Source organism: Lithobates pipiens, unplaced genomic scaffold, assembly GCF_037356315.1.
Source record: "Lithobates pipiens isolate NorthernLeopardFrog02 unplaced genomic scaffold, aLitPip1_a1.2 Scaffold_23, whole genome shotgun sequence".
Taxonomy (NCBI): Eukaryota; Metazoa; Chordata; class Amphibia; order Anura; family Ranidae; genus Lithobates; species Lithobates pipiens.
Window position 1 is genome coordinate 90,761,812 of NW_027507785.1, and position 26,683 is coordinate 90,788,494.

The window sequence follows — 26,683 nt, forward strand, 5'->3', positions numbered from 1 at the left end:
TAGAGAAATAGATATAGATAGAGAGATAGATAGATACACTTTGAAATAGAATATCAGATGCTGTAAAAGTTTTTAGGGCCGTTTTGAGCTTTAACCACCCCCAAAAGAAAATTGTAGTAACCCAGGAAAGCCTCTTGACTATTTTGCTTGTTACAAATGGGGGTTGATTTACTAAAACACTGGAGAGTGCAAAATCTGGTGCAGCTCTGCATTGAAACCTGAATCAGCTTCCAGAGTTTTCTGTCAAAGCTTAATTGAACAAGCTGAAGTTAGAAGCTGACTGGCTACCACCAGAACTGCACCAGATTTTGCGCTCTCCAGTTTTAGTAAATCAACCCCATAGTGTATGTGAAACACCCTTTCAGTTTCAGGGCTAGTTCACACCAGATGCCGTTCCGTTCTCTTTTTTTCTGCACTTTAAATGCATGCTTTGTGTTTTCCATGTATTCCGATAGCTCTAGTTCACACCAGTGCAGTCAGTTTCCATTGCAGAAAAAAGGGTGCTGCATTTTTTCTGCATAGAACTGTACTGGAACCTAGCAAATTGTATCAAAAATGCACAAACTGCATGTGGTGTGAGCTGTAAGCAAAAACTGATCCTGAACAACATATCGATGCATTTTTGTGGTGTGAACTGGCCCTAAAAATACATGCACAGTGTTTTTCCATGTATTCCAATGGCTCTAGTTAACACAAGTGCAGTTAGTTCCAGGTGAAGAAACCGATGAGAAACTGGAACTGACTACATTGGTGTGAGCTAGAGCCATTGGAATACATGGAAAACACTGAGCATGCATTTAGTGCAGAAAAAACGTACACGGAACTGCATCTGGTGTGACCTGGTCCTTAGACTGAAGGTTCATTTTAAAAGTGTGAAGAACTAGCTGAACTGTCATAAGAGGTGTTAGGCTGGCCATACACTAATCAAAAATGTGTTGGTTCAGCAGGGACTGGCCTGATTTGGATCATTGTGTGACTGTTCTTGTGTTACTTCTCTCAAAGGGACATGCTGGAAAATATTGTCACTCATCGACTGCAACCACTGCGGGTCCCGCTATCAAGATAGTGTCCTGCTAGGGTGGGGGTGAATGGGCAAGAATTCCACAATCTACCTCGTTTGTGGAGGAATCTGTTCTTTGTTTCTTTCGGCTCCCTGGCTTAATGAAAAAAAAAAAAAAATCTTTGTGTATGGTCAACTTTATAGTCACAATCGCAAAATGCTTTGCGAGGGTACTCGAGGTATTAGGTTTGTGAGCAGTAATATATTTTCTGGGGAATCTAGAATGGAAAAGGATGCGCTGTGCTTTTATAACCAGACACAAAGTATTTGATATATTGTTACTGATCTGATTTACTGATTTTCATAAGCATCTTCCATCTGCAGATCATAAATGTCATTGTCATTACACATCGCATGAAATTGGCATTTTTGGAGCATGTACATTTAGAAATACGCTTATACATATCTTGTGGCTAAAGTGTTTTGATTCTCAAAAATTTCTCAGACTGTGTATCATATTTGCGAATATCCAAACACTAAATGGGAGTGCTACATGTTTTACAGGGAAAGCTGACTATGCATGGTTCACAATGTGGCCGTTTCAGCAGGAACCAGCCCAATTTAAATCCATGTATTGACAAACTGGTTGTACAGACTTTGATCTACCAATTGACTTTTGTACAGCCAACCTGTCTTTTTCCGAATGGTCAGTGTTGCTGGCTATAGCCAGCAAAACGAATCAATGTGTTCTGAAGGCAGGGAAGGCTCCCGATGTCAAAACACAATAGCACAGCAGTAGTGGTTCCCCCTACCACCTCGAATAAGTGGACGAGGGAAACCGAGTAAATTCATTTTTTTTTCTTTTCTTTTTATTCCCCCGTTCAACTCATTGGTTAAACGAAAAAAATGAATAATGTATGGTCCGTTTTAGTCTTAGCTGTTTTACTAAAAATAATGTAATGGGTAAAAGCTCAGCCTAAAGTTATGCACACAGTTGAATGAGCCGGAAGAGTCACTGTTGAGCACAGCTCCATGCAAGTGTTTTCACTTGGGGCACTTTCACACTGGGGCAGTAACGGTAAAGCGCCGATAGTTTGTGGTGCTTTGCCACTGCTAGTGGTGCGCATTTAACACCCCACCCCCCTGAAGGGGTTCAAAGCACTTTGCAGGCGCTTCAGCAGCTCTGCCCATGCATGCCAAGAGGCAGGGGCGGCGGAGGAGCGGCGTATACACCGCTCCTCCTCCACCCCAAAGATTCTATTTGCAGGACAATTTTTTTATTCGGGCTTTCACACTGGATTGCCACTTTGCAGGCGCCATTTTTAGTGCTAAAACGCCTGAAAATCACCTCCGTGTGAAAAGTGGCCTTAAAATACTTGTCTAAGAGCAAACCACTTCAGTGCTCTGTGACCGTCTGGGTGATGGTCTTTAGATTTGTAAGAGATATTTTTATGAAAAATACAAAATATATATAGATAATTTATAAGCCTAAAAGGTAACCCAAACTTTTTTTTTTTCTTTTAACAATGGTTTGCAAACAAATTTGGTTTTGATGCTCTTCTGCAGTGCACTATAGTCTGAAATAGAAATCTAGAAAGTATGGAGAACAAAACTCAATTGTCATATCTGCAAGTTCATGAAAGCAGAGCTGTTAATAGTGTGCAACTCTGTCTCATAACACTACTCCAGAGACTCTTGTAACTGTAATTTCAAAAGCAATTTCTCTAGTGATACAGAATACCAATTGCTTTTATAACATTCTTAGAGATTTACAAAATATGCTTTATGCCAATCATTGTGTAGGTATCCTGCACAGCTCTGGGCCTCGTAGCTATAGCATGATCTGTTATAGCTAGTTAACATCCTTGCATGAAAGCATTAGGAGTATAAACCAGGATCCATAATCCTAGCCTGGATGTCTCTGAACTAACCCCATTTTCCTTATGGCTTACACCACTATATTCTTGGCAGCATATGTTGATTAATTGTGAATGTTTTTTGTTGGTAGAAATGCTGCCAGTAGTGTAAATCTTCTGTTCGGTATCATTGCCAACTTTGTTAATGGAATAGAAAAAAAGCCATGCATATCCGGCAGTTTATTTTAGTCTTTTTGAGGTCTGGATTTTATAACAGTAGTATTTAGACCGTTGAGCGTAAGTGTTTGATTTTAATATAGTTTGTTCAGTTCAAGTTTGCTGTGCACCTTTCAGATTTATTTCTTCTGGAATATAATCTTTACTGTGTGCCTTCAGGACTCCACTCCATGGAGTCCTGGCAACCTGTTCTAAAGTTTGTGAACATGTAGAGGAAAGCACATGTATGATAGTTTTGGTCCCCTTTCATACAAGTGAGAAGCACCTTTTGATGCTTGAAAGGTTTAGCTCTTTAACATATACATAAATCTATTAAATCTCTCGCAAGTTTTTGAGCCCTGAAAAGATTGCCATTAGGGTTTAATCTGTCGAATTGTCAAGCATATTTATGTTCAATGTCTGTATTACTTGGAACAAATTAATTCTGTTAGAAGCTTTTCAAGAGCTGTTTGGTAGTGTTATGCTCAGTACATTAGAGTCCATTAGAGTTTAGATAAGAGTCCATGATTTCTAACTACTGGTTTTCCCCAGGAGAGGAAGAAAATGTTCCTGAGGATCATGTTGGATTTCTTAGAGATGAGAACCAACAAGGTGAGGAGGCCAGTTTAATAAATTATTACTGTGAACCTGCTATACATGCCTGTGTACAGAAGCAGAACTGCTTCTACCAAGTGTCCTTGGAAAATTAAAGCCTAGGTTGGCGTGGTACAAAACGTCTTGAAAAAAAAAAAAATTGTTTTAGAGCTAATAATTACTGGTAGAACTGTACAGATCATTTCTCTTCATAAAATCCATCTCATCTACATACTCATTTCTGATGTCTGCTCATTTCTGTCAACAGTGACAAATGGTGTTTCTAAAATGAATTTTCCTTGTCTATTGAGAGGGATACAGAAGACCCTTCATTGTCAGGTTATACTGGCGCTTACAGGAGCATTGGACACTCGGAAACAAACTGCTTGCCAGCTCAGGAGAACCTCCCCTACTACCAGCATGCTTCAGTGTTTTGGTATTTTCCTAGGTTAATGGATGTTGCCAACTCTGCTGGTCTAACCTATTTATCTTAAAGGGGTTGATAAAGCAATGCACACAAGCACTGCCAGCCCCTTTTCTAGGATAACCTGTAGTATATACTGTATGCTGATTTGTAAAATTCATCTTCTAAATACCCTTTTTCTTCTCCCCAATCAGTGGTCACGTGACCACCCGTCATTCTCTTCCTCCGTTGTATGTACTAGGGGGGAGGGGACACGATCTCCCTCTGACGTTCACCAGGCAGTCACGTGACCTCCCTTCTGTAGTGCATACATCAGAGGAAGAGAGCAACGAGCGGTCAAGTGACCGCTGATCGGGGAGAAGAAAAAGGTATTTAGAAGATGAATTTTACAAAACAGCATGCAGTGTTTACTACAGGTTATCCTAGCAAAGGGACTGGCAGGGCTTGTGTGCAGTAATGTTTGCACTGCTCGGAGCGGTGCTAGGAGGGGAGGGGCGGCTCACACATAGAGCTGGCAGGGAGGGAGTGGGAGAGAAGTGCGGCGGATGATGAAGGCATCTAAACTGACTACAGTGTCAGGGCGGGGGAACTGGTATTCATAGACCATGGGTTATATGCTGCTTCCTTTAGGTGATTGTACACTGGCATAAACTTTTGCTAGGGGCACCTATAGTGCACTCATTTAACCCTGCCCAACCAGGAGGCTTCATTTTTTATTTTTATTTTTTATTTCTGGCTTTTCTACAAACCCAGGGCATATATGTCACTGGTTACCTGGAATGACCTGTTGCTGAAGGACTCCTCAACCATGACATTGTCTGCCAGCATCAAAAGGACCATCCAGTTTCTTCAAACCTTTGGCTGAAAAATGTACTTTCCTAAGCCTGCCCTTCAGCCCTTAGACTCTCTGACATACTTGGGCCAAATATTATAATATGGTTTAGAGGTTTTCTTGTTATGTTGGCCACATCCCTATATTGCAATCTTTTACCAAGTATTATGATTTCCCCATGGGGTGGGACTTGAAAGGCTCAAGAAGGCATTTGTTTTTCTTATAAAAAATGTATACATTTTTAGATGCAGTAAAATGAAGTACACAGATTTCAAGTTGCATACAGTAAAGTGAACACTGAATTCTATAATAGAATATGCAAAGATCTCATATTATGTCCAACGCGTTTCAAAATCCACTAGCTTTTTCAGGGACAACTCTGAAATATTATTGTGATGAATTGTTCTCAACAGGTGGAAATGAAAAGTAATCATATAAAAACACGTGAAACCACACATTTGCCACCATCCTCATAGAACTGCCACTCCCCAAGCTAGTATGGACATATGGGGGAAGGGAGAAAACGCTTTTAATTTCCACCTGTTAAGAACACTTTATCACACCATAAGTGCAGGGTTGTCGCTGGAGAAGCAGCTAGTTTACTTTGAGATGCAATATGCAATCTCTGCATAAAGATTTGTTTATATGTATAATATCATTCTGCGTTCGCTTTACTGTATTGAATTTTAAATGTATACATTTTTTATAAGAAAAACAAATACCTTCTTGAGCCTTTAAAGTTGCACCCCATTGGGGAATCCTACTCCTTGTTAGAGTGGGTCAAATCTTAGGACAAAGCCCAAGCCATAATTTTTCTCTGTTTGCTTCTGCATGAGGGCCCTGGGGTCATGGTGGCCCCCCTTTGGGGCAGTTCCCTTTGCTAAGCTTCACTCCAGACCTCTTCAATCCAACCTGAAAATGTGGAACAAGTACATCCAATCCCAATGCTTCTGCCTGTCAAGCAGAAATCTTTCTGGTATGATGGATCTGCAATCCTGCCCTAGAATTGGGAAGTTTCTTTTACAGGACGTGTAACGGCAGTTGTTACACGTTACCCTTACAGGCTGGAGTAGTTTACAACACTAACCATCCAGGGGATCTGGTCCTCACAGGAGTCAAAACTACCCATTTCATCCAGGAACTGAGAGCCATCCGATTGTCTTTACAACATTGGATCTCCCTTCCACAAGGTCACACAGTCTGATTTTTTTTTTTTTTTTTTCTTTTTTTTTTTTACTTTTAGTTTGACTGTTTTTTGAAATCCCAAAGGTGAAGACGTTCTATGTCCCTCAATGGATGAGAGAGAAACCGGAATCTTTTGTATCTATCTGTTCTTTTTTCCTTAGTCCATTGTGGTCTCACTCCTTGTGTTTTCAATCATGCATTTGGTGACTCTTGCTGTAAAGCTGAGGCATGCTGTTACATAGGAGGGGTTATCCCGCGCTTCTTTTTTTTGTTTAAAAGTGTCAGTTCTCCTGTAGGTAGAAAAATGACTCAAGGGATTGGAGTGGGGGGGGGGGGGAGGGGGAGGAGGAAGAGAGACACCTCCCATTCTGCCCCTATGGAATGCGGCTTCTTGCAGGGGCACTGGACAGGGGGGGAGCAGCAAGGAGCATCGGCAGGGGACTTGAGAAGAGGTACAGGGCCACTCTGTACAATTCCTTTATACAGAGCAGGTGAGTATACAGTTTTTTTTTTTTTTAAAGTTGCCTTTACAATCGCTTTTTAAGATTTTATTTTTCTAACTTCCATTTTCTGTCTCAGGCCTGAGTGTGGTGGAAGAACAGTCGTTATACTCCCCTTTAAGGGATACTTTTCCAGATGATCCACGAGTGCATAACACTAAAAGGAAAGGCTGTGGTTACTCCCCACTTGCTGAGTACCAAAAAGGAAGGAGACGGTCCTCTCAGAATGAAAGGGCAGCTAACAGTGATCAATCCACCAGGAAAGGACATTGCTTTCTTAAAACAAAGCATTGCCAGAATGGAGTGATTGAGAGCACTGTGCAGGAAATCTACAGCAGTTTCTCTGAGCGTCTGCAGGAAGTGTTGCGTGAAAAGGACATTGCCTATACTGCTGTCACTGCACCTGTTCTGTCCTCAGATGAAAGGGATGTCAGGCTTTCTGATTGGCTGTATGCACACACATCTAGTATACCTGTACAACAGTATATAGACGAACTACGTGTTAAACTGGACAGTGTGGTGAATTCCTATTTAAGCTGTCCAGAAACAGGCATGCCTTTGAATACAGAGACTGAAGTAAAGGAATCCATGGAACCCTTGCATCATGGTCAACAGCAAAATAATTTAAATGATCATGCACATCCTTCAAAAGACTCTGGTGACATATTGGAACCTTTACAAAGTTCTGAGTTCATTCATAATGGCGGTGTGGAAGGGAAACCTCAGAGAAGTGGACAGGATGTTGCAATGGAAGAAAATCCTGTTCCTTTGGCAGAGCTGGTGCCTCATAGCTACCAGGATGCTGGGATACAGAACCAGGAGAAAATGACATCTGCTACGCCAGACATTACTGCCTCAAGCACAGCACTAGCCCATCTAATAAATCAAATGAATCCAGAGGTGTTCAGCAACCTGGTGAAGATCTTCACCCATGTCAACAAGAATATAGTTAAATTCTATATTCACGCGGAGCAAGAAGAAAATTCAATATGTCAGGAAATAAAGGTAAAGTGATGTGGTTTCTGTGTCTATAAAGAGATTTCAATGTCTGGAAATGCCTCTAGTCATCAGTTCTTTAAAGTGGAGTCCCGTTCCGCCCCAAACCCCCCCACCCCCACCCCAAAGAAAAAAATGTATTAATGTGATTAAGAGGGGAGATAAGCGGGGCCTCGACCCCCCCCCCCCCCCCCCCCCCCGCATTGCTGGACCCTAGGATAGGCAAGTGTCCGATTAGTAAAAGTCAGCAGCTGCAGTTTTTGTAGCTTCTGACTTTTCTTTTAGTTTTTTTTATTTTAGCGGAACACCGCTTTAAGTAACTTCTAATTTAACACCTTCACCTGTGGTCTCATAAGCTCCTGCAATTTGTAGCAGGACCTTTATCCTGTTAACCAGTTTTCTTATTTATGAGGGAACACAGGAATTAATTCTGTTGGATTATCCTGCTACATGCAGGAGAATTTTGACACAAAAAAACTTGGTATAGCCCCTTCTACTCCCAGCATGCTTTTGTTTTTTGCTACTGTCTTAACCACTTGCCGACCGCCGCACGACGATGTACGTCCTATTTTTGAAGAGGGATATCTCGGTAACGGCAGCAGCTGCTGCCACAACCGAGATATCCATCTATTCAGGCGGCGGTCGGCTGTACATAACGGTGGTCTCCGCGGCGGATTCGCCACGAGATCACCGCTATCGGCGGCGGGAGAGGTGCCACTCCCCCTCCCGCACCTTCCGCCGCTTACCGGAGCCGTCGGTAGCGGTAGAGGCGATCGGGTCCTCTCATCTGCTGGGCATAGAGACAAGTGAGGCTAAGATGGCCCCCACTCGTCTATACCATATGAGGGCGGAAGCGACGTCAAAACGTCACTTCGGCCCATACCTCTTAAAGGTATATTTTTTTTAAATGTCAGATTTTATTTTATTTAATTTTTTTTGCATTTTAGCCCAAATATGAGATCTGAGGACTTTTTGACCCCAGATCTCATATTTAAGAGGACCTGTCATGCTTTTTTTCTATTACAAGGGATGTTTACATTCCTTGTAATAGGAATAAAAGTGATCCATTTTTTTTTTTTTTTTTTAAAACAGTGTAAAAATAAATAAAATCAATTAAAATAAATAAGAAAAAAAAATTTTTTTTTTAAAAACACCTCGTCACGACGAGCTTGCGCACAGAAGCGAGCGCATAAGTGAGTAGCGCCCGCATATGAAAACGGTGGTCAAACCACACATGTGAGGTATCGCCGCGATCGGTAGAGCGAGAGCAATAATTCCCTAGACCTCCTCTGTAACGCAAAAAATGCAACCTGTAGAATTTTTAAAATGTCGCTTATGGAGATTATTGAGGCTAAAAGTTTGACGCCATTCCTCGAGCGGGCGCAATTTTGAAGCGTGACATGTTGGGTATCAATTTACTCGGCGTACCATTATCTTTCACAATATAAAAAAAATAGGGCTAATTTTAAGGTTGTCTTATTTTTTTATACAAAAAAGTGAATTTTTTCCAAAAAAAGTGCGCTTGTAAGACCGCTGCGCAAATACGGGGTGAAAAAAATTATTTCAATGACCGCCATTTTATTCTCTAGGGTGTTAGAAAAAAAACAATATAAAATGTTTGGGGGTTCTAAGTAATTTTCTAGCAAAAAAAACTGTTTAAACATGTAAACACCAAGTCTGAAAGAGAGGCCTGGTCCTTAAGTGGTTAAGAGGATGGATGTGTTTTTTTTGTTTTTCCCACTCTGCTCAGACGTAAGATATTTTTTTCTTCAATCGGGATTCCTCTAGAAGTTTCTGGTCTCTATATGCAGTTATCTGGATCAGCAGCTCTTCAGCAATAGCTGTGGAGACCATACCTGGACCCTACTGGACAAGCGGGTGGGCTAGCATGGAATGTGACCTTTAGACACACTTTGGGGCTTTCCAGTGTGTACTGATTAGTTATCTGTGGAGCTCTTTGCGGGTCCAGAGCTGTGGCAAAGTCCCAGAATTTACGTCGCTGAGTTAATTGTTGATGGGGTTATAAACAGCTTTTGCTATTCCTAAGTCCATTGGTTCACTGCAGATGGGATTAAGACCCCTTTAGCACTGAGCCGCCCTGGGCGTCAGCGGTAAAACGGCGCTATTTTTAGAGCCGTTTTAGCGGCACTATTCGGCCGTTAGCGGGGCGGGTTTAACCCCCTGCTAGCGGCCGAAAATGTGTTAAATCTGCCAGCAAAATGCCGCTGCAGCATCGCTTTGCCGGCAGTATAGCAACGCTGCCCCATTGTTTGCAATGTGGAGGAGCGGTGTATTCACTGCTCCTCCACCACTGCAAAGAAGCTGCTGGCAGGACTTTTTGTGAAAGGGTTTGCAGCTGAGGCTTTTCTCAGGCGCTTTACAGGCACTATTTGTAGCGCCTGAAAAATGCCTCAGTGTGAAAGGGGTCTTAAGAATATGACCAGCTGGAATTTCATATTCTTGACGTGTCTGTTGTACCATGTACTTCTGTGAAATTGTATCCGGTTTTCTTTTTCTGACAAAAATCCCTGGTGTTCCTGACAGTCACTCTATTAAAAATTGACTAAACTGGGCAGGAGAGCACAATATGGTCAGTTTTCTGGCTGTGCGGAGTACTCCTCCTGCTCTTCTCCAATAATCAGACTGGTGCTGACACCCCTCCGCCCATCACAGCCATTCACTGGGAAGACCAGTATGCCACTGCTTCTCCTTCCCCAGCTCTCAGATCCATATGCAGCTGAGAACAGAGAGAATATGATCACTTATAAAAGGGAAGAAAAAAGGTATTTGTATTGCTTTATTATATGTATACACAGAGGGTTTACATATACGTTAATGCTGAAGGACTGAGCCCCTAATGTCTGAAGTGACACATTTTCTCTGTCTCCTCCATTCTGCGTAGAGAAATCACAACCTCGCTGTTGCCCACTGTTAGAGCTGCATGATTCTGTCCAAAATGAGAATCGTCATTTTGTTTTCTTAGAATAAAAAGATCACGATTCTCGCAATGTAAAATCTTTCACATTGTACAAAAAAATTGGCCTAACTTTACTGGTCAGTTTTTTTTTTTTTTTTTTTACAAAAAAATTGCATTTGAAGGACCGCTGCGCAAATACAGTGTGACATAAAATATTGTGACAACCACCATTTTATTCTCTAGGGTCTCTACTAAAAAAATGTTTGGGGTTCTAATTTTCTAGCAAAAAAAATAAAAATTATTTTAACTTGAAATCAACAACAAATGTTAGAAAGGTTTAGCATGGTTAAACTTGCCTCACTTACACAGAAGACCTTTGACAAATTGTTAAAATGTTTATACTTTGTTCCACTGCTAAAGAATGTTGTGATTCTTGGCAGAATGTCCATTTTTTTTTTCTTCCTTTCTTTTGATGGCTGTGCCTTCAGAAGACCAGAGAGAATTCTTTGCATAGCAAGAATCGCAAAACACTTTTTTACAAGATCGCAACGGGGAAAAAATTGCAATAACGATTCTTGACAATTAGTCGTGCAGCTCTACCCACTGTTACAAGTGACACATTGATCTTTCCCATCTTTGCTGCCTGCCTGCCTACAGCAACCAGGTTACACATTCATTTTTTTTTTTTTTTTAGGCTTTCTTCTATCTTCATCTGGTAATCTAGCCAACAAGTCTGTTTTTCAAAAGCATAAGCTCTCTGGCAGAATGTATCAGTTTACATGGATGAGACAAACCATTTAACAATGGCGGGGTACTTAACCACTTCCCACCCAGCCAATGCACATATACGGCCGGGTGGGAGCCGTCTACTTCTGATAGGACGTTCAGGAACGTCCTTCAGAAGGAGGGGGATCGCGCGCGTGCCCGCGCAGCGGCGCGATCCCGATGTGCTTGTGTCACCCGGACACGGCGCATCTCGAATCGGCAGGAGGGCTCTGTGATTGGCCCTCCTGATCACATGATGGCCGTGTCCAATCACGGCCGTCATGTGATGTAAACAAACAGCCGGTTGCTAGGCAATCGGCTCCTCCTCTCCTCACACAGAAGTCATCGCTGAGGAGAGGAGAGCAGATCGCTGCAGCCAGCTGGTGATCAGTGAGTATGAGCTGTTTTTACAGCTTTTTACTCACTGATCACCAGTCTAGTGTAAACACAAATCACCACACAGTGTAAACACACGTCACCACAATATACATGTCACCGCACATGTCCCCAAAACACACATGTCCCCAAATAATAAAAAAGACATGTCCCCAAATAAAAAACACATGTCCCCCACATATGTCCCACTAAAATCACATGTCCCAATGATTATCTGCACACATGTACGTGATCACCTGCACACATGTACATGATCATTTGCGTACATATGTCCGTGATCACACAAACCAATTATTATACACTTAATGGAATTTTTTTTACCAAAAACATATAGCAGAATACATTTTGGCTTAAATTTATGACAAAATTTGATTTTATTGGATTTCTTTTAAAATAGAAAAAAGAAAATATTGTTTTTTTTCCCAAATTTCCGCTTTTTTTTGCGCTTGTATCGCAAAAAATAAAAAACGGAGTCATGAATAAATACCACCAAAATAAAGCTCTATTTGTGCGAACAAAATGATAAAAATTTCATTTGGGTACAGTGTAGCATGACTGCGCAATTGTCATTGAAAGTGCGAGAGCGATGAAAGCTGAAAATTGGGCTGGGAAGGAAGGGGGCGAAAGTGCACTGTATTGTAGTGGTTAAAATGATTTGCTTTTATTCATGTATCCTAAAAGAGGAGAATGGTTTGCTGTAAGTAATTATAAAGTATTAGCTGGATATTCTGCTAATACAGTACCAGTAGCATCAGCCATGCCATGGGATCTTTGTGTTTAGCATAGCCCTGACAGGAGGCCAAATAAAGCAACTGCTCATCGCAAATGTCAGTTTCTGCACATTTCTGCGGTGTTTGAACAACAGTAGCCAGGATCATTGGAGAACCCATAATCTCCCATGTGGTGATGCTCAGAGCAGAGTTCCAAGAAGTCTCAAATGCCCTGTTCCTTTTTGCTGCCATTCTAAAAGACTGTTTACCGTATATGCTACCAGAAGTAGTCATCCTGATTCCTGACATAGAAACAATAGAATAACATGACTACAAATTTGAATCTGCAATTCAGACAGGAATTTGTATGACTGTGAATAACACACAAATGAAAAAAATGTTTAGGCAGTTTTACCGTTGTAACTGAACACTGCAATTTACATTTCTCTTTTGTTACAGAATTATTTGTTGAAGCTCGGAAATGTACAGTGTAGTCCAGAGCAGATTGTAAACTGCAGTGCGAGCTCTGATAAGCTACTTATAATCATTCAGAATGAAGATATTGCCAGCAGTATTCATAAGGTGAGTGTTCGGCAATTTTAGGTCCCCCCCCCCCCTTTTTTTTTTGTACAAGCTCCTTTTTGAAATGTTCGTTCTGTAAGGAAACTTCATCTATGGCTTGTTCACACCTGCCCAGTTTAACTGCATTGCTCAGCAAAGTTTGAACTCCTATACATGACAACTTGCCTCGTGTCCTGTTTATTGTTTTAGTTTAAATCCGTGCATTTAAAATGGTTGTAACCCCTTAAAAACCACTTTGACCTACAGGTAAGCCTAGATTAAGGCTTACCTGTAGGTCCAAGAAATATCTCCTAAACCTTTCCTGGCTTCCCAAGTCCACTAAGTCCTTAAATAAGTCCTTCACGGCATTAAGGCTTACCCCCCACGTTTCTATCTGGGTGGTTGCCTTTGTTGGTTTGTGGACCCATGGATTTTTCTGCTTTTCAACAAGCGAGTAAGCGAACTGATTTTGTCAGGCTACAGAATCGTTTTTTCTACCCATCAGAAAAGATTTATTTTCAATCTTCATCTCCGTCCATCTCATCTACAGGCTTTTAATGGGGCAAAGCAGGATCTTCCTCACTGGTGCTTGATAGCCCTGGTTCTTAATTTTACTCCAGCCTGTTTACGGTTCTGAAAAAGATCCAACTGATACTTAACCTCAAGACCCTGAATTGCTTTTTGAAAGTACAAAAGTTCAAGATGAAATTCATCCTTTCTGTGGTGGCTTCTCCATTGGGGATTGCCACCATAGACCTCAAGGATGCATACTTACATATTCCCACCTATGTCGGGGCACCAGCACTTTGTGGTTGGGGATGTGCTTTATCCATTGTTGGTGCTCCCCTTTGGTCTGGCGTCTGCTCACTATGTGTTAATGTGCTCCTGTCTCATTCTGCACTGATGGACAACATGGCAATCACAATGCGTATTCAGGAGTTCAACTGGGTTCTGAACTCGCCCTGTCCCAGACCAGACTTCTGTGAAATACCTTGCTCTGATCCTGGACTCGGCACAGGCCGAGGTGTTTTCCCACTGGACAAACTTGAAACGGGTGCAGGCATCATGCCGGTATAACCACTTCCCTCCCAGGGCGTCATACGACAGCCACTCCGAAGTGGTTAAAGTGTAACTTTTAGTTTTGATTAAAGCAAAAACGGTGTAGGAATACATTGCTAAAGGTTTTGTCGTAAGTTAACTGCCTTTTTTATTTAATTTTTTTCCCATCAGATCCCATCATTGATTACACTGAAGAAACAGTCGTGTGTCAGTTTTGCAGGTGTAGATAGTTTGGACGATTTGAAAAACCACACCTATAACGAATTGTTTGTGTCCGGAGGATTTATTGTGTCTGATGATACAGTGTTGAATCCTGATAATATCACTGAGGGTAAGATGTTAGTCTTTTTATAGCTTGGTAGGTTTACACTAGGTAGACAGGCTTGTCCTTGAAGAGCGAGGGTTGAAACGTAGGTTGCAGGTCATTTGGTATTTAAAAAAAAAAAAAATGCAGAAAGATGAGGCTGGTGGAAAATTGTAACCAGCAGCAAGGCTTATTACAAATATCTCCTATTTTATATTGGAGGCCAAGCATAGTCCTGATATTTTGCAGTCATGTATACCGCCTTGCACTTTTGCTTTTAACAACTTTGTCATTTGTACAACCTGATCCACCCTACTTTCTGGCATGAGAGAAGGCCAGCAACTTCATTGTAGTATTTGGTGTCCAGAAGCCTTGCATTTTAATATTGACATGCATGAAGACTGGGCTGTTCCCATGTAAATGTAACTGGTCAGTCAAAAAAAGCATAGGAACATAAACCTGTGCTGAGAAATACTGGGGCTGCAATTGATGCCTTTATAAGAATCCTAGTTGCTTGGTTTTAATACATTCTCAGCCACTGACCTGAAATCAAAACTCCTGATCTGCAGAATTGTTCCAGGGCGGTGCATCATAGTACCTGAAGCCTTTTTATCTGCATGGCAGCCAGGTAACTAGCATTTTCAAGAGGTCTGCAATGGCAGCTTCAATAGTCTCTCTGAACAGGTTTTCTTTTAAAAGGCTCCATTTGAAGAAAGCTGTAAAAGCGTGATATGGAGCCTTGTAGAACTTGCAATCTTCTAGCATTAATGAGCTACAAGAAGCTTACATTTAACTTTTTAAGCTCTGTCTGAGTCTTTGCCCTATAACTTATCTTTTATTTTTTATAGATGTGCTGAAAAACTTTTTGCTGTTTCTGGAGCAAATTGACAGTCCTGATGGAAAATGGCAATGGAAAATCCACTGCAAATTTCAGAAGAAACTCAAGGAATTGGGGAGGTGAGTGGTCTGTTAGATATAAGATAATGGGCTATTTTGGGTGCAGTTACCCGCTGGACACCCAAAATGGGAGCTTTTCCACATACAAGAAAATCCAGGACTTGACATTTCATTGAACTATGAATTTAGGAAGGTATTTAGACCATTAAAATTGGATTTAAATTTTTTTACATTAGTTAGGAGGCTGGTGAGATACTTGGTCACGGTTGGGTGGGTATTGTTTGCAGGTGCAGAATATAGGTTGTGTTCTCTTACTGTAGTACAGCTTTAACAGTATCCCGAGACCATGTTTGCTGTGAGTATATTTAGTTTTCTACAGAGCTGATTGCAGTAGAATTATTGATCCCTGTGCAGTAAAATTACCCCGTGTGTCAGCTGTCTTACCAGACTATTAAATGTAGAATACATCCTACCTTCATCCATACTGCAATTCCATCAATGCAGTTGACCTATAACATACATATAGGCTTTGTCAAGTAAAAACTGATCTATGGGCTGTAAATGTATGTATTCCATTATGTTCCCCTTTTAAGGTTAAACGCAACTGCCCTGAATATATTGACACTCTTGAACACCTATCAAAAGAAGCATCTGGTGGAGATCCTGGCTTATCATATGTGCGATTCTCAGACCAGACAAGCACCTGAGCTGGACTGTCTGATCAGACTTCAGGTTCAGAACATACAGCAGAGGCATGTAATATTCCTGACAGGTAAGTCTTCCCACACTTTCTTGTCAGTCACATTATAGATAACTGCAGAACAATTCTGAATTTACGTTTTCATATATCTGTTGCAGAAAAGGACAAATCGTTGTTTTCCAGTCATGCTGAAAATGGAATTCTAGTGACAAGCATGGACGAGTTCATTAATAATTTTACAGATCTTGTTGGTCATCATAATTCCAGCAATGAAGAGCATTGCTTATCACAGCTGGTAAATCAAGAGAACCAGAAAGGTATTTAAAATTTTGTTATTTGTAACTTTAAAAATAGGTTAATACTGATATTTAAAGAAGAACTTTGCTAAACAATATTGGCATCTAAACTGGCAACCTGACCACAGCACAACTTCAGAAAAGAAGGGATTTCTGTGAAAACTTGACTCATTTCTGGGCCTCAAGTCTTCAAGAGTCGTACTTATGGGCAAGAATAAAAAGGGGACATTTTATCAATTCTGTCACATGGCAAGTCAATGCTAAACCGAATTGATGAGACAAAATCCAGAGACCTGTTACTGCATGGTAACTTTAAGAAGAAATCTGCATGGCATCTTTGAGAAGAAATCTCATCTTCAGTGCTAAATCTTTTTTAGGACTTAGAAATCTTACAGTTGGCTACCAAAGAATACAGGTGCAGGGGTCACAAATTCAGGAAAACTGTCAGTTTGCTAAATGAGGCCACCTGATTTTACCTAATTGTGTTGCTAGTTTCCTTCAATGGTCCCTGCAGTAACACTGTGGCCCTTCCTAAGAAGTTTACTATTGAGTCGGAGCAGGCCTACTGAGGTTCTCAAACTTTTTTTTTTTTTTTCCCCTGCATCATGTCAGCCATGTGGTACAGACAAATCATTCTGGCTGACTGGTTTGCGAGAAAACATTGCATATTAGCAGCCCTTGAGCTTCAGAACCAATGGCGTATTTGTCATAATGTTGTATTTGGAGAGCTAAATAGCTCTGACATAAGAAAATATGGATGCCGATTGTTTAAACAAGAGTTCTTCTTTATCCTACGGTTTTGATTTAATGAATGTCAACAAATTTAAGTGAAAAAACAAACATTCTAGACAATGAGACCAAAATGCAAGCTGCTTAAAAATAAAAAATCATATAACAAAGATTGTTTTGAAATGCATCAGGCAAAATGGCATTTCATTTATGTGCAGACATTTTGAAAAACTTTAGCTTGGGATGTAAGATTTGGATGTACTGTTTGTAGAAATATATATTTTTTTTTTGTGTAGTAGGAATCTTTCAGTCTCCATAAGTACATTCTAGCCAGTCCCCCTTGCTCTTTTTCCTTGCCATAGGAGCCACTAGCGCAACTCATTAGATCACACCCAGAAATCACTGGCCTTACAGTGGCAGGGGTCACCATAAACTAAGCCTATTTGTTGATGAGTCTCCTATTTATCATTAACCCAATCATCACACTTCCCAACTTAATGGCATTAGTATCTGTTTAGCAATATCTCATGTCTCCATATCTTAAACATTTCAATACCGCAGGTGCAAGCAGGTTCTGCAGAAAACCTTCCCTTTCCATTGGGATTTCAAACGCTTCTCATACTTTGCAGTATACCTCGCCCCTTGCTACAACACCCTCTATACCACCAACTGACCACACCTTTATAGCAATCTCAAAACATTACTAGGCGCTTAATCCTTAAAGTGCCATTTTCTTAACATGCAGTCACCTTCAAGGGATCCCAAAGTGTTTTTTTTTTTTTTTTGTTTTTTTTTTTTGTTGTTTTTTTTTTTGTTTGTTTTTTTTTTGTTTGTTTTTTTTTGGTTGTTTTTTTTTTTACTGCTGCAGCTTGCAAACAGTGTGTGATTTATTTATATATATTATTGTGTGTGTGTGTGTGTGTGTGTGTGTGTATGTGTATATATATATATATATATATATATATATATATATATATATAATATATATATAATATATGTGACCAAAAGTTTGGACCCACCTTCTCATTCAAAGAATTTTCTTTATTTTCATGACTATGAAAATTGTAGATTCACACTGAAGGCATCAAAACTATGAATTAACACATGTGGGATTATATACCAAACAAAAAAGTGTGAAACAACTGAAAATATGTCTTATATTCTAGGGTCTTCAAAGTAGCCACCTTTTGCTTTAATTACTGCTTCACACACTCTTGGCATTCTGTTGATGAGCTTCAAGAGGTAGTCACCTGAAATGGTTTTCACTTCACAGGTGTGCCCTGTCAGGTTTAATAAGTGGGATTTCAAGCCTTATAAATGGGGTTGGGTCCATCAGTTGTGTTGTGCAGGAGGTGGATACAGTACACAGCTAATAGTCCTACTGAATAGACTGTTAGCTGCTTTTTTTCTTGTCATAATACAAATTCTAAGTAAAGAAAAACGAGTGGCTCACATGAGGACCGCCCCAGGAAAGGAAGACCAAGAGTCACCTCTGCTGCGGACGATAAGTTCATCTGCGTTTCCAGCCTCAGAAATCGCAGGTTAACAGCAGCTCATATTAGAGAACAGGTCAATGCCACACAGAGTTCTAGCAGCAGACACATCTCTAGAACAACTGTTAAGAGGAGACTGTGTGAATCAGGCCTTCATGGTGAAATAGCTGCTAGGAAACCACTGCTGAGGACAGGCAACAAGCAGAAGAGACTTGTTTGGGCTAAAGAACACAAGGAATGGACATTAGACCAGTGGAAATCTGTGCTTTGGTCTGATGAGTCCAAGTTTGAGATCTTTGGTTCCAACCACCGTGTCTTTGTGCGACGCAGAAGATGTGAACGGATGGACTCTACATGCCTGGTTCCCACCGTGAAGCATGGAGGAGGAGGTGCGATGGTGTGGGGGGGCTTTGCTGGTGACACTGTTGGGGGATTTATTCAAAATTGAAGGCATACTGAACCAGCATGGCTACCACAGCATCTTGCAGTGGCATGCTATTCCATCCGGTTTGCGTTTAGTTGGACCATCATTTATTTTTCAACAGGACAATGACCCCAAACACACCTCCAGGCTGTGTAAGGGCTATTTGACCAAGTAGGAGAGTGATGGGGTGCTGCGCCAGATGATCTGGCCTCCACAGTCACCGGACCTGAACCCAATCGAGATGGTTTGGGTGAGCTGGACTGCAGAGTGAAGGCAAAAGGGCCAACAAGTGCTAAGCATCTCTGGGAACTCCAAGACTGTTGGAAAACCATTTCAGGTGACTACCTCTTGAAGCTCATCAACAAAATGCCAAGAGTGTGCGGAGCAGTAATCAAAGCAAAAGGTGGCTACTTTGAAGAACCTAGAATATAAGACATATTTTCAGTTGTTTCACACTTTTTTGTTCAGTATATAATTCCAAATGTGTTAATTCATAGTTTTGATGCCTTCAGTGTGAATCTACAATTTTCATAGTCATGAAAATAAAGAAAACTCTTTGAATGAGAAGGTGTGTCCAAACTTTTGGTCTGTATGTATATGTATGTATATATATATATATATATATATATATTATATTATATTATATTATATTATATTATATTATATTCAGAATTTTACATACCCTGGCAGAATTTGATTTCTTGGCCATTTTCAGAGAATATGAATGATAACACAAACTTTTTTTCACTCATGGTTAGTGTTTGGCTATTTATTATCAGTCAATTGTGTTTACTCTTTTTAAATCATGATGACAACAGAAACTACACAAATGGCCCTGATGAAAAGTTTACATACCCTGGTGATTTTGGCCTAATAACATGCACACAAGTTGACACAAAGGGGTTTGAATGGCTATTAAAGGTAACCATCCTTGCCTGTGATCTGTTTGCTTGTAATTTGTGTGTGTATGTATAAAAGGTCATTGAGTTTGTGGACTCCTGACAGACCCTTGCATCTTTCATCCAGTGCTGCAGTGAAGATTCTGAGTCATGGAGAAAGCAAAAGAATTGTCAAAGGATCTGTGGGAAAAGGTAGTTGAACTGTATAAAACAGGAAAGAGATATAAAAAGATATCCAAGGAATTGAGACTGCCAATCAGCAGTGTTCAAACTCTAATCAAGAAGTAGAAAATTTGGGGTTCTGTTGAAACCAAACCGTGGTCAGTTAGACCAACTAAAATTTCAGCCACAACTGCCAGGAACATTTTTCGGGATGCAAAGAAAAACCCAAAAATAACTTCAGTTGAAATACAGAGCCCTCTGAAAATGTGGTGTGGCTGTTTGAAGATGCACAATAAGGAGGCGCTTGAAGAAAGATGGGCTGCATGGTCGAGTCACCAAAAGAAAGCCATTACTACGAAAATGCCACAAAGTGTCCCGCTTACAATACGCCAAACAGCACAGAGATATGCCTCAAAACTTCTGGCACAGTCATTTGGAGTGATGAGACCAACACTGAGTTTTTTGGCCACAACCATAAATGCTACATTTAGAGGAATCAACAAGGCCTATGGTGAAAGGTACACCATTCCTACTGTGAAACACGGAGGTGGATCGCTGATGTTTTGGGGATGTGTGAGCTACAAAGGCACAGAAAACAAGATGAATGCAGTATGTTATCAAAAGATTCTGGAGGAACATTTGCATTCATCAGCCAGGAAGCTGCGCATGGGACGTACTTGGAAATTCCAACATGACAAGGATCCAAAACACAAGGCCAAGTCAACCTGTCATTGGCTACAGCAGAATAAAGTGAAGATTCTGGAGTGGCCATCTCGGTCTCCTAACTTCAATATCATTGAGCCACTCTGGGGAGATCTCGAGTGTGCAGTTCATGCACGATAGACCAATAATTTACAGGAACTGGACGCTTTTTGCCAAGAGGAATGGACAGCTTTACCATTTAAGAAAAGGAGCCTCATCCACATATACCACAAAAGACTTTCAGCTGACATAGTAAGGTTGAATAAAGACACCAGTCCATCCTGAGTAAGTGTCTACAATTGTCCCTATCCCTGTACATTGCACACTCACATCAGTCCCTACCCTCAAGGAGCCCACAATCCAAGGTCCCCATTCATATACTGGGGCCAATTTTGGACAGAAGCCAATTAACCTACCAGCATGGCTTTGGAGTGTGGAAGGAAACTGGAGTACCCGGAGGAAACCCACACAGGCACATGGAGAACATGCAAACTCCAGGTAGATTGTCATGGTTGGGATTTGAACCAGCGACCCTTTTTACTGCTAGGCGAGAGTGCTACCCACTACACCACTGTCATTGATGTTAAAGGGGGCAATACACGGTATTAAGAACTGGGGTTTGTAAACTTTTTTGATCAAGGTCATTTGGGTTGTCTGTTATGATTTAAAATGTAAACACAGTTGATTGATAATGAATGGCTTCAGCCAAACACTACCCATGAGATATATATATATATATATATATATATATATTATAAAATCACTATATTGCCAAGAGTTTTGGGGTGCCTGCCTTTACATAAACTTTAATGGCACCCCAGTCTGTAGGGTTCAATATTTAGTTGGCCCACCCCTTGCAGCTATAACCGCTTTGGATCAGCTTGCATTTTAGGTTCATTGGTCTTTAGTGGGAAAATCAATTAATATTACTAATTTGCCAGGGTGTATTAATTTGCATATATGTTTACTTGCTATTGGAAATTCCATGTGGCTGCTGGTTTTCGTTCAATTTAACATCAAATGCAATCTTGTACTGCAGTAACTTTTGGCAGTCCCTGTAGGTGTGTTTAGTTCTTTGGTCTACTAAATGGGGAAAGACTTCTTCTCAGCTTGCCTTCTGCTTCCTTTTTTAACTGCCAGAAATCAATATCTGGTGTGTCTAGCCTTTGGCATGCTAGTTGGGATTTCCCAATGAACTAATGTTGTTTCTCCCCCTGTCTTCTAAAAATCACAACTTCTACCCCAAAGGACGATCACGGCACCACTGTGATAGAAGATGAATTTTCCCAGTGCATGTTGAATATGAAAAGGCTGCAGGAGTGAGTATAATTGTATAGTTATACTTGACTTCTCTTTGCAATGCAGCTATCAGCGAAGCTGATCTGAAGGATGAAGAAGACATGTCTCTAGACTCGGAGGACGAGATGCCACAGATTGAAGTATGTACAAATGTAAAGCAAGAACCTCAAAAAGACTGTGCTATGAACCAGTCGGAAGCTGGAAATGATTCTCAAACAGAGAAGTCAACAAAGACTCCTATCATTGACCCAGAGTTCATGCAACCTATAACTCCAGTATCTACAGCCGGTTCTACCACAGGTGATAATGGCAACCCAGCTGAGGATTCTTCCAGTATATTTAATGACTATGATAGCAGGTCCTTGGGCATTTCCCATTTCAACCTGTTAACGCATCAAACATTTCTGGGATCAATGGTATATGGTAACCAGACACCTGTGGAAAACTTTTTCATTAGTTCCTACGGCCAGTCGGATCAAGACACCTCATCTGGTTCTGAGTGGGATCCAAAGTGGAATGTAAAATAATTTTTTTTTTTTTTTTTTTTTTTTTTTTTTTTTTCTATTGTACTGTACCTGAAATATTTATATATCTGACATTTTTGTAAGATTTTGTTTTTTCTTATACAAAGTAAAAGACACATTTTATTATATTTAATGACCTTGTTTCTTTCTGGATTTATGATACATGCAATGATTTTTTTTAATTGTACAAAAGGTTTGCACCTAGGTTAATTTTATTTTTCTTTCACTGAGAGGTATAGAGATTTTTAAACTTTGGGTTATATTGCATAAATGAGGAATGGACACTAGCAAACCAGGAGAACCCACTCATTATTAGACTGTTCCATATTTCTAAGAAGGCGGAAGTATTTTCTTCAGCTCTGCTGTGACAGTAAAAACCTATTTCTTTTATTCATTAAAGAGGATCTTTAGTCAATTTTTAAAACATTAACGTGGTTGTAAAGTCGGAAGGTTTTTTTTTTTTTTATCTTAATGCATTTTATGCATTAAGATAATAAGCCTTCTGCATCCAACAGCACCCCAACACTTACCCAAGGTCCCTCTCTGTCAGTGTCTCAGCCGTCCAAGATTCTCCCTCATGATTGGTCGAGACACAACAGTGGCGCCATTGGCTGCCGCCAATTAAAAGGTAGCTACCCAATCAGGAGAGAAAGGAGGCCGGGTTGGGGCTCCATGTCTGAATGGACACGGAGCTGCGGCTTGGCTCGGGAGGCCCTATAGCAAGCTGCTTGCTGTGGGGGCACTCAACAGGAGAGAGAGGCCAGGATCACAGAAGAGGCAAGTACAAAAATACAATTTTCTCAGTATTTTTGCCTTGACCGAATAACTGTTGTACATAAGTGCGATTCATTTTTCTGAATGTTGGTTACCTCAGCATTTTTTTTTCTGAAACTTCCCCCCCCCCCCCAATTATGTAACCTTATTTGATATTCTATACACGTGAATGTGTTTTTTTTTATTTTTTTTATTTTTTTAAACATGGTTTCTACTTGAAGTATGGATCCTGTATTGTCAGGGTTAACTGGGACTGTCAGTTTATTCTGCACTGTATAGTGGCCCACTGCATTAAAATGCTATCCAAAAATGTTTTGACTTTTAACACTTCACGCAAATCACTGTGCCCGTACATCAGTACTTTGCAGTGGTCTCTGCGGCGAATCCATTGCAAGATCACTTTTATCGGTGGCAGTAGAGGGCCCTGGTCCTCTCCGCCCCTTTTTGGAGTCGCCAATCCAGGCAGTGGGAGTCGCGTCCACTCCCCTCGCTGCCTGGATGTCGAGTGAAGTGACAGATGGCCTCCATTTGGCTCCATAGCATTGGAGGGTGGAAGCTATGTCAAATTTGAGATCTGAGGTATTTTTGACCCCAGATCTCACATTTAAGAGGTCCTATCATGCTTTTTTTTTTTCATTTGAAGGAATGTTTAGATTCCTTCTAATAGGAATAAAAGTGATCCAATTTTTATTTTTTTATTTTTGTTTTAACCACTGGGTTTTTATTTTTTGCGCTATAAACAAAAAAATCGACAATTTAAAAAAAAAAACGCTATATTTTTTACATTTTGCTATAATAAAGATCCCCCAAAAATATATAAAAAAAATAATTTTTCCCTCCTTTTAGGCCGGTACGTATTCTTCTACATATTTTTGGTAAATAAAATCGCAATAAGCGATTATTGATTGGTTTGCGCAAAAGTTATAGCGTTTACAAAATAGGGATATTTTTATTAATAATTTTTTTATTTTTTTTTATTAGTAATGGCGGCGATCAGCGATTTTTTTTTTTTTTTTTTTTTTTTTTTTTTTTTTTTTATTGTGACTGCGACATTGTGGGGGACCCATCGGACATTTTTGACACATTTTTGGGACCATTGTCATTTATACAGTAATCACTGCTATATAAATGCAGTGATTCCTGTGTAAATGACACTGGCAGTAAAGGGGTTAACCAGTGGGTGGCAGTGTAGGGGTTAAGTGTTCCTAGGGGTGTGTTTACTAACCGTGGGGGGGGGTTGGGCTTTCATTTAGTGAACACTGATCTCTGCTCCAATCACATAGTTGCTAGGCAGAATGGAAAAATGCTGTTTACACGGCATTTCCTCCATTCAGCCGCTCCGTGAGACGATCGCGGGGATGCCCGCGGCGATCGAGTCAGCGGGTCCCGTGACCGGACTCACGGGGGTCCCGGCCGGCGCGCTCTCGATGGCAGGGCGGCATTGAATATTGGACGTACCTGTACGCCAATATGCCTGCCCGTGCCATTCTGTCGACGTACATCGTCGTGCGCTGGTCAGGAAGTGGTTAAATGTCCATCAGACAAAAAGTTACAATTTTAGCTATGGTTTTGGGCAACAAAAGATCAACAAAGTAATTGTATCAATTTCCTTTTTCAAAGATTTTGATTGTTTAGTGTATGGTAACACTGTTGCTCCAAATTGATTACATTTCTTTATTATTGATTGAAGCCAATTGTTACTGCTGTTAATAGTATATATGTATTATCTTTTTTAATATTTTTATTTTGCCTGACAAAGCAGTTGTTGCTTGAAAGTAGCCAAACTGCCTGATGGACATTTAAATCTTATCTGTGCTGCAACACCCGGTTTTGGATGTACACACATCGATCAGCCACAACATGATAACCTACCATAGCTTGTCAAGGCATGGACTCCACTAGACCTTTGAAGATACAGTGGGGACAGAAAGTATTCAGACCCCCTTAAATTTGTCACTCTTTGTTATATTGCAGCCATTTGCTATCATTTAAGTTCATTTATTTCCTCATTAATGTACACACAGCACCCCATATTGAGAGAAAAACACAGAATTGTTGACATTTTTGTAGATTTATTCAAAAAGATAAACTGAAATATCACATGGTCATAAGTATTCAAACCCTTTGCTCCATATTTAGTAGAAGCACCCTTTTGATCTGCCATGAGTCTTTTTGGGAAAGATACATCAAGTTTTTCACACCTGGATTTGGGAATCCGCTGCTATTCCTCCTTGCAGATTCTCTCCAGTTCTGTCAGGTTGGATGGTAAACGTTGGTGGACAGCCATTTTTAGGTCTCTCCAGAGATGCTCAATTGGGTTTAAGTCGGGGCTCTGGCTGGGCCATTCAAGAACAGTCAGAGTTGTGAAGTCACTCCTTTGTTATTTTAGCTGTGTGCTTAGGGTCATTGTCTTGGTAAAAGGTAAACCTTCGGCCCAGTCTGAGGTCCTGAGCGCTCTGGAGAAGGTTTTCGTCCAGGATATCCCTGTACTTGGCCGCATTCATCTTTCCCTCGATTGCAACCACAGCATGATGCTGCAACCACCATGCTGCACTTTTGGGACTGTATTGGACAGGTAATGAGCAGTGCCTGGTTTTCTCCACACATACCGCTTAGCGTTGAGGCAAAAAAATTCTATCTTGGTCTCACACAGGGCTGTACAGTGGTGTAGTGGTTAGCATTCTCACCTAGCAGTAAAAAGGGTCGCTGTTTCGAATCCCAACCACGACACTACCTGCCTGGAGTTTGCATGTTCTCCCTGTGCCTGCGTGGGTTTCCTCCGGGTACTCCGGTTTCCTCCCACACTCCAAAGACATGCAGGTAGGTTAATTGGCTTCTGTCCAAAGTTGGCCCTAGTATATGAATGGGGACCTTGCATTGTGGGCTCCTTGAGGGTAGGGACCAATGTGAGTGTGCAATGTACAAGAATAGGGGTAGACACTCACTCAGGTGGAACTGGATGGACTAGTGTCTTTATTCAACCTTACTGACTATGAAACTATCATCAGTCCAGAGAATCGTATTTCTCACCATCTTGGAGTCCTTCAGGTGTTTTTTTTTTTTTTTTATATTTCTTTAAAGGAAACTCCATGTAGGCTTTCATGTGTCTTGCACTAAGGAGAGACTTTCGTCGGGCCACTCTGCCATAAAGCCCTCACTGGTGGAGGGATGCAGTGATGGTTGGCTTTCTACAACTTTCTCTCATCTCCCAACTGCATCTCTGGAGCTCAGCCACAGTGATCTCTTGGGTTCTTCTTTACCTCTCTCACCAGGGCTCTTCTCCCCCGATAGCTCAGTTTGGCCAGACGGCCAGCTCTAGGAGGGATTCTGGTTGTTCCAAACGCCTTCCATTTATGGATTATGGAGGCCACTGTGCTCTTAGGAACCTTAAGTGCAGCAGAATTTTTTTGTAACCTTGGCCAGATCTGTGCCTTGCCACAATTCTGTCTCAGCTCTTCAGGTAGTTCCT

General features: G+C 40.9%; 1 protein-coding gene across 8 annotated transcripts in view; it reads left to right on the top strand.

The window, feature by feature from the left end:
• TASOR (transcription activation suppressor) overlaps positions 1–26,683 on the top strand; it is a 129,614-nt gene that overhangs the window by 84,240 nt on the left and 18,691 nt on the right. For 2 of the 8 annotated variants that reach the window (XM_077452036.1, XM_077452037.1), the window contains exons 17-24: positions 3,625–3,684; positions 6,687–7,612; positions 12,851–12,973; positions 14,183–14,342; positions 15,164–15,272; positions 15,806–15,984; positions 16,071–16,229; positions 21,983–22,573. In XM_077452036.1, the coding sequence (XP_077308162.1) occupies positions 3,625–3,684; positions 6,687–7,612; positions 12,851–12,973; positions 14,183–14,342; positions 15,164–15,272; positions 15,806–15,984; positions 16,071–16,229; positions 21,983–22,443 (2,177 nt within the window). In that variant the 3' untranslated portion in view covers positions 22,444–22,573. The other 6 variants (XR_013262311.1, XM_077452041.1, XM_077452038.1 and 3 more) reach the window with 4 other exon arrangements.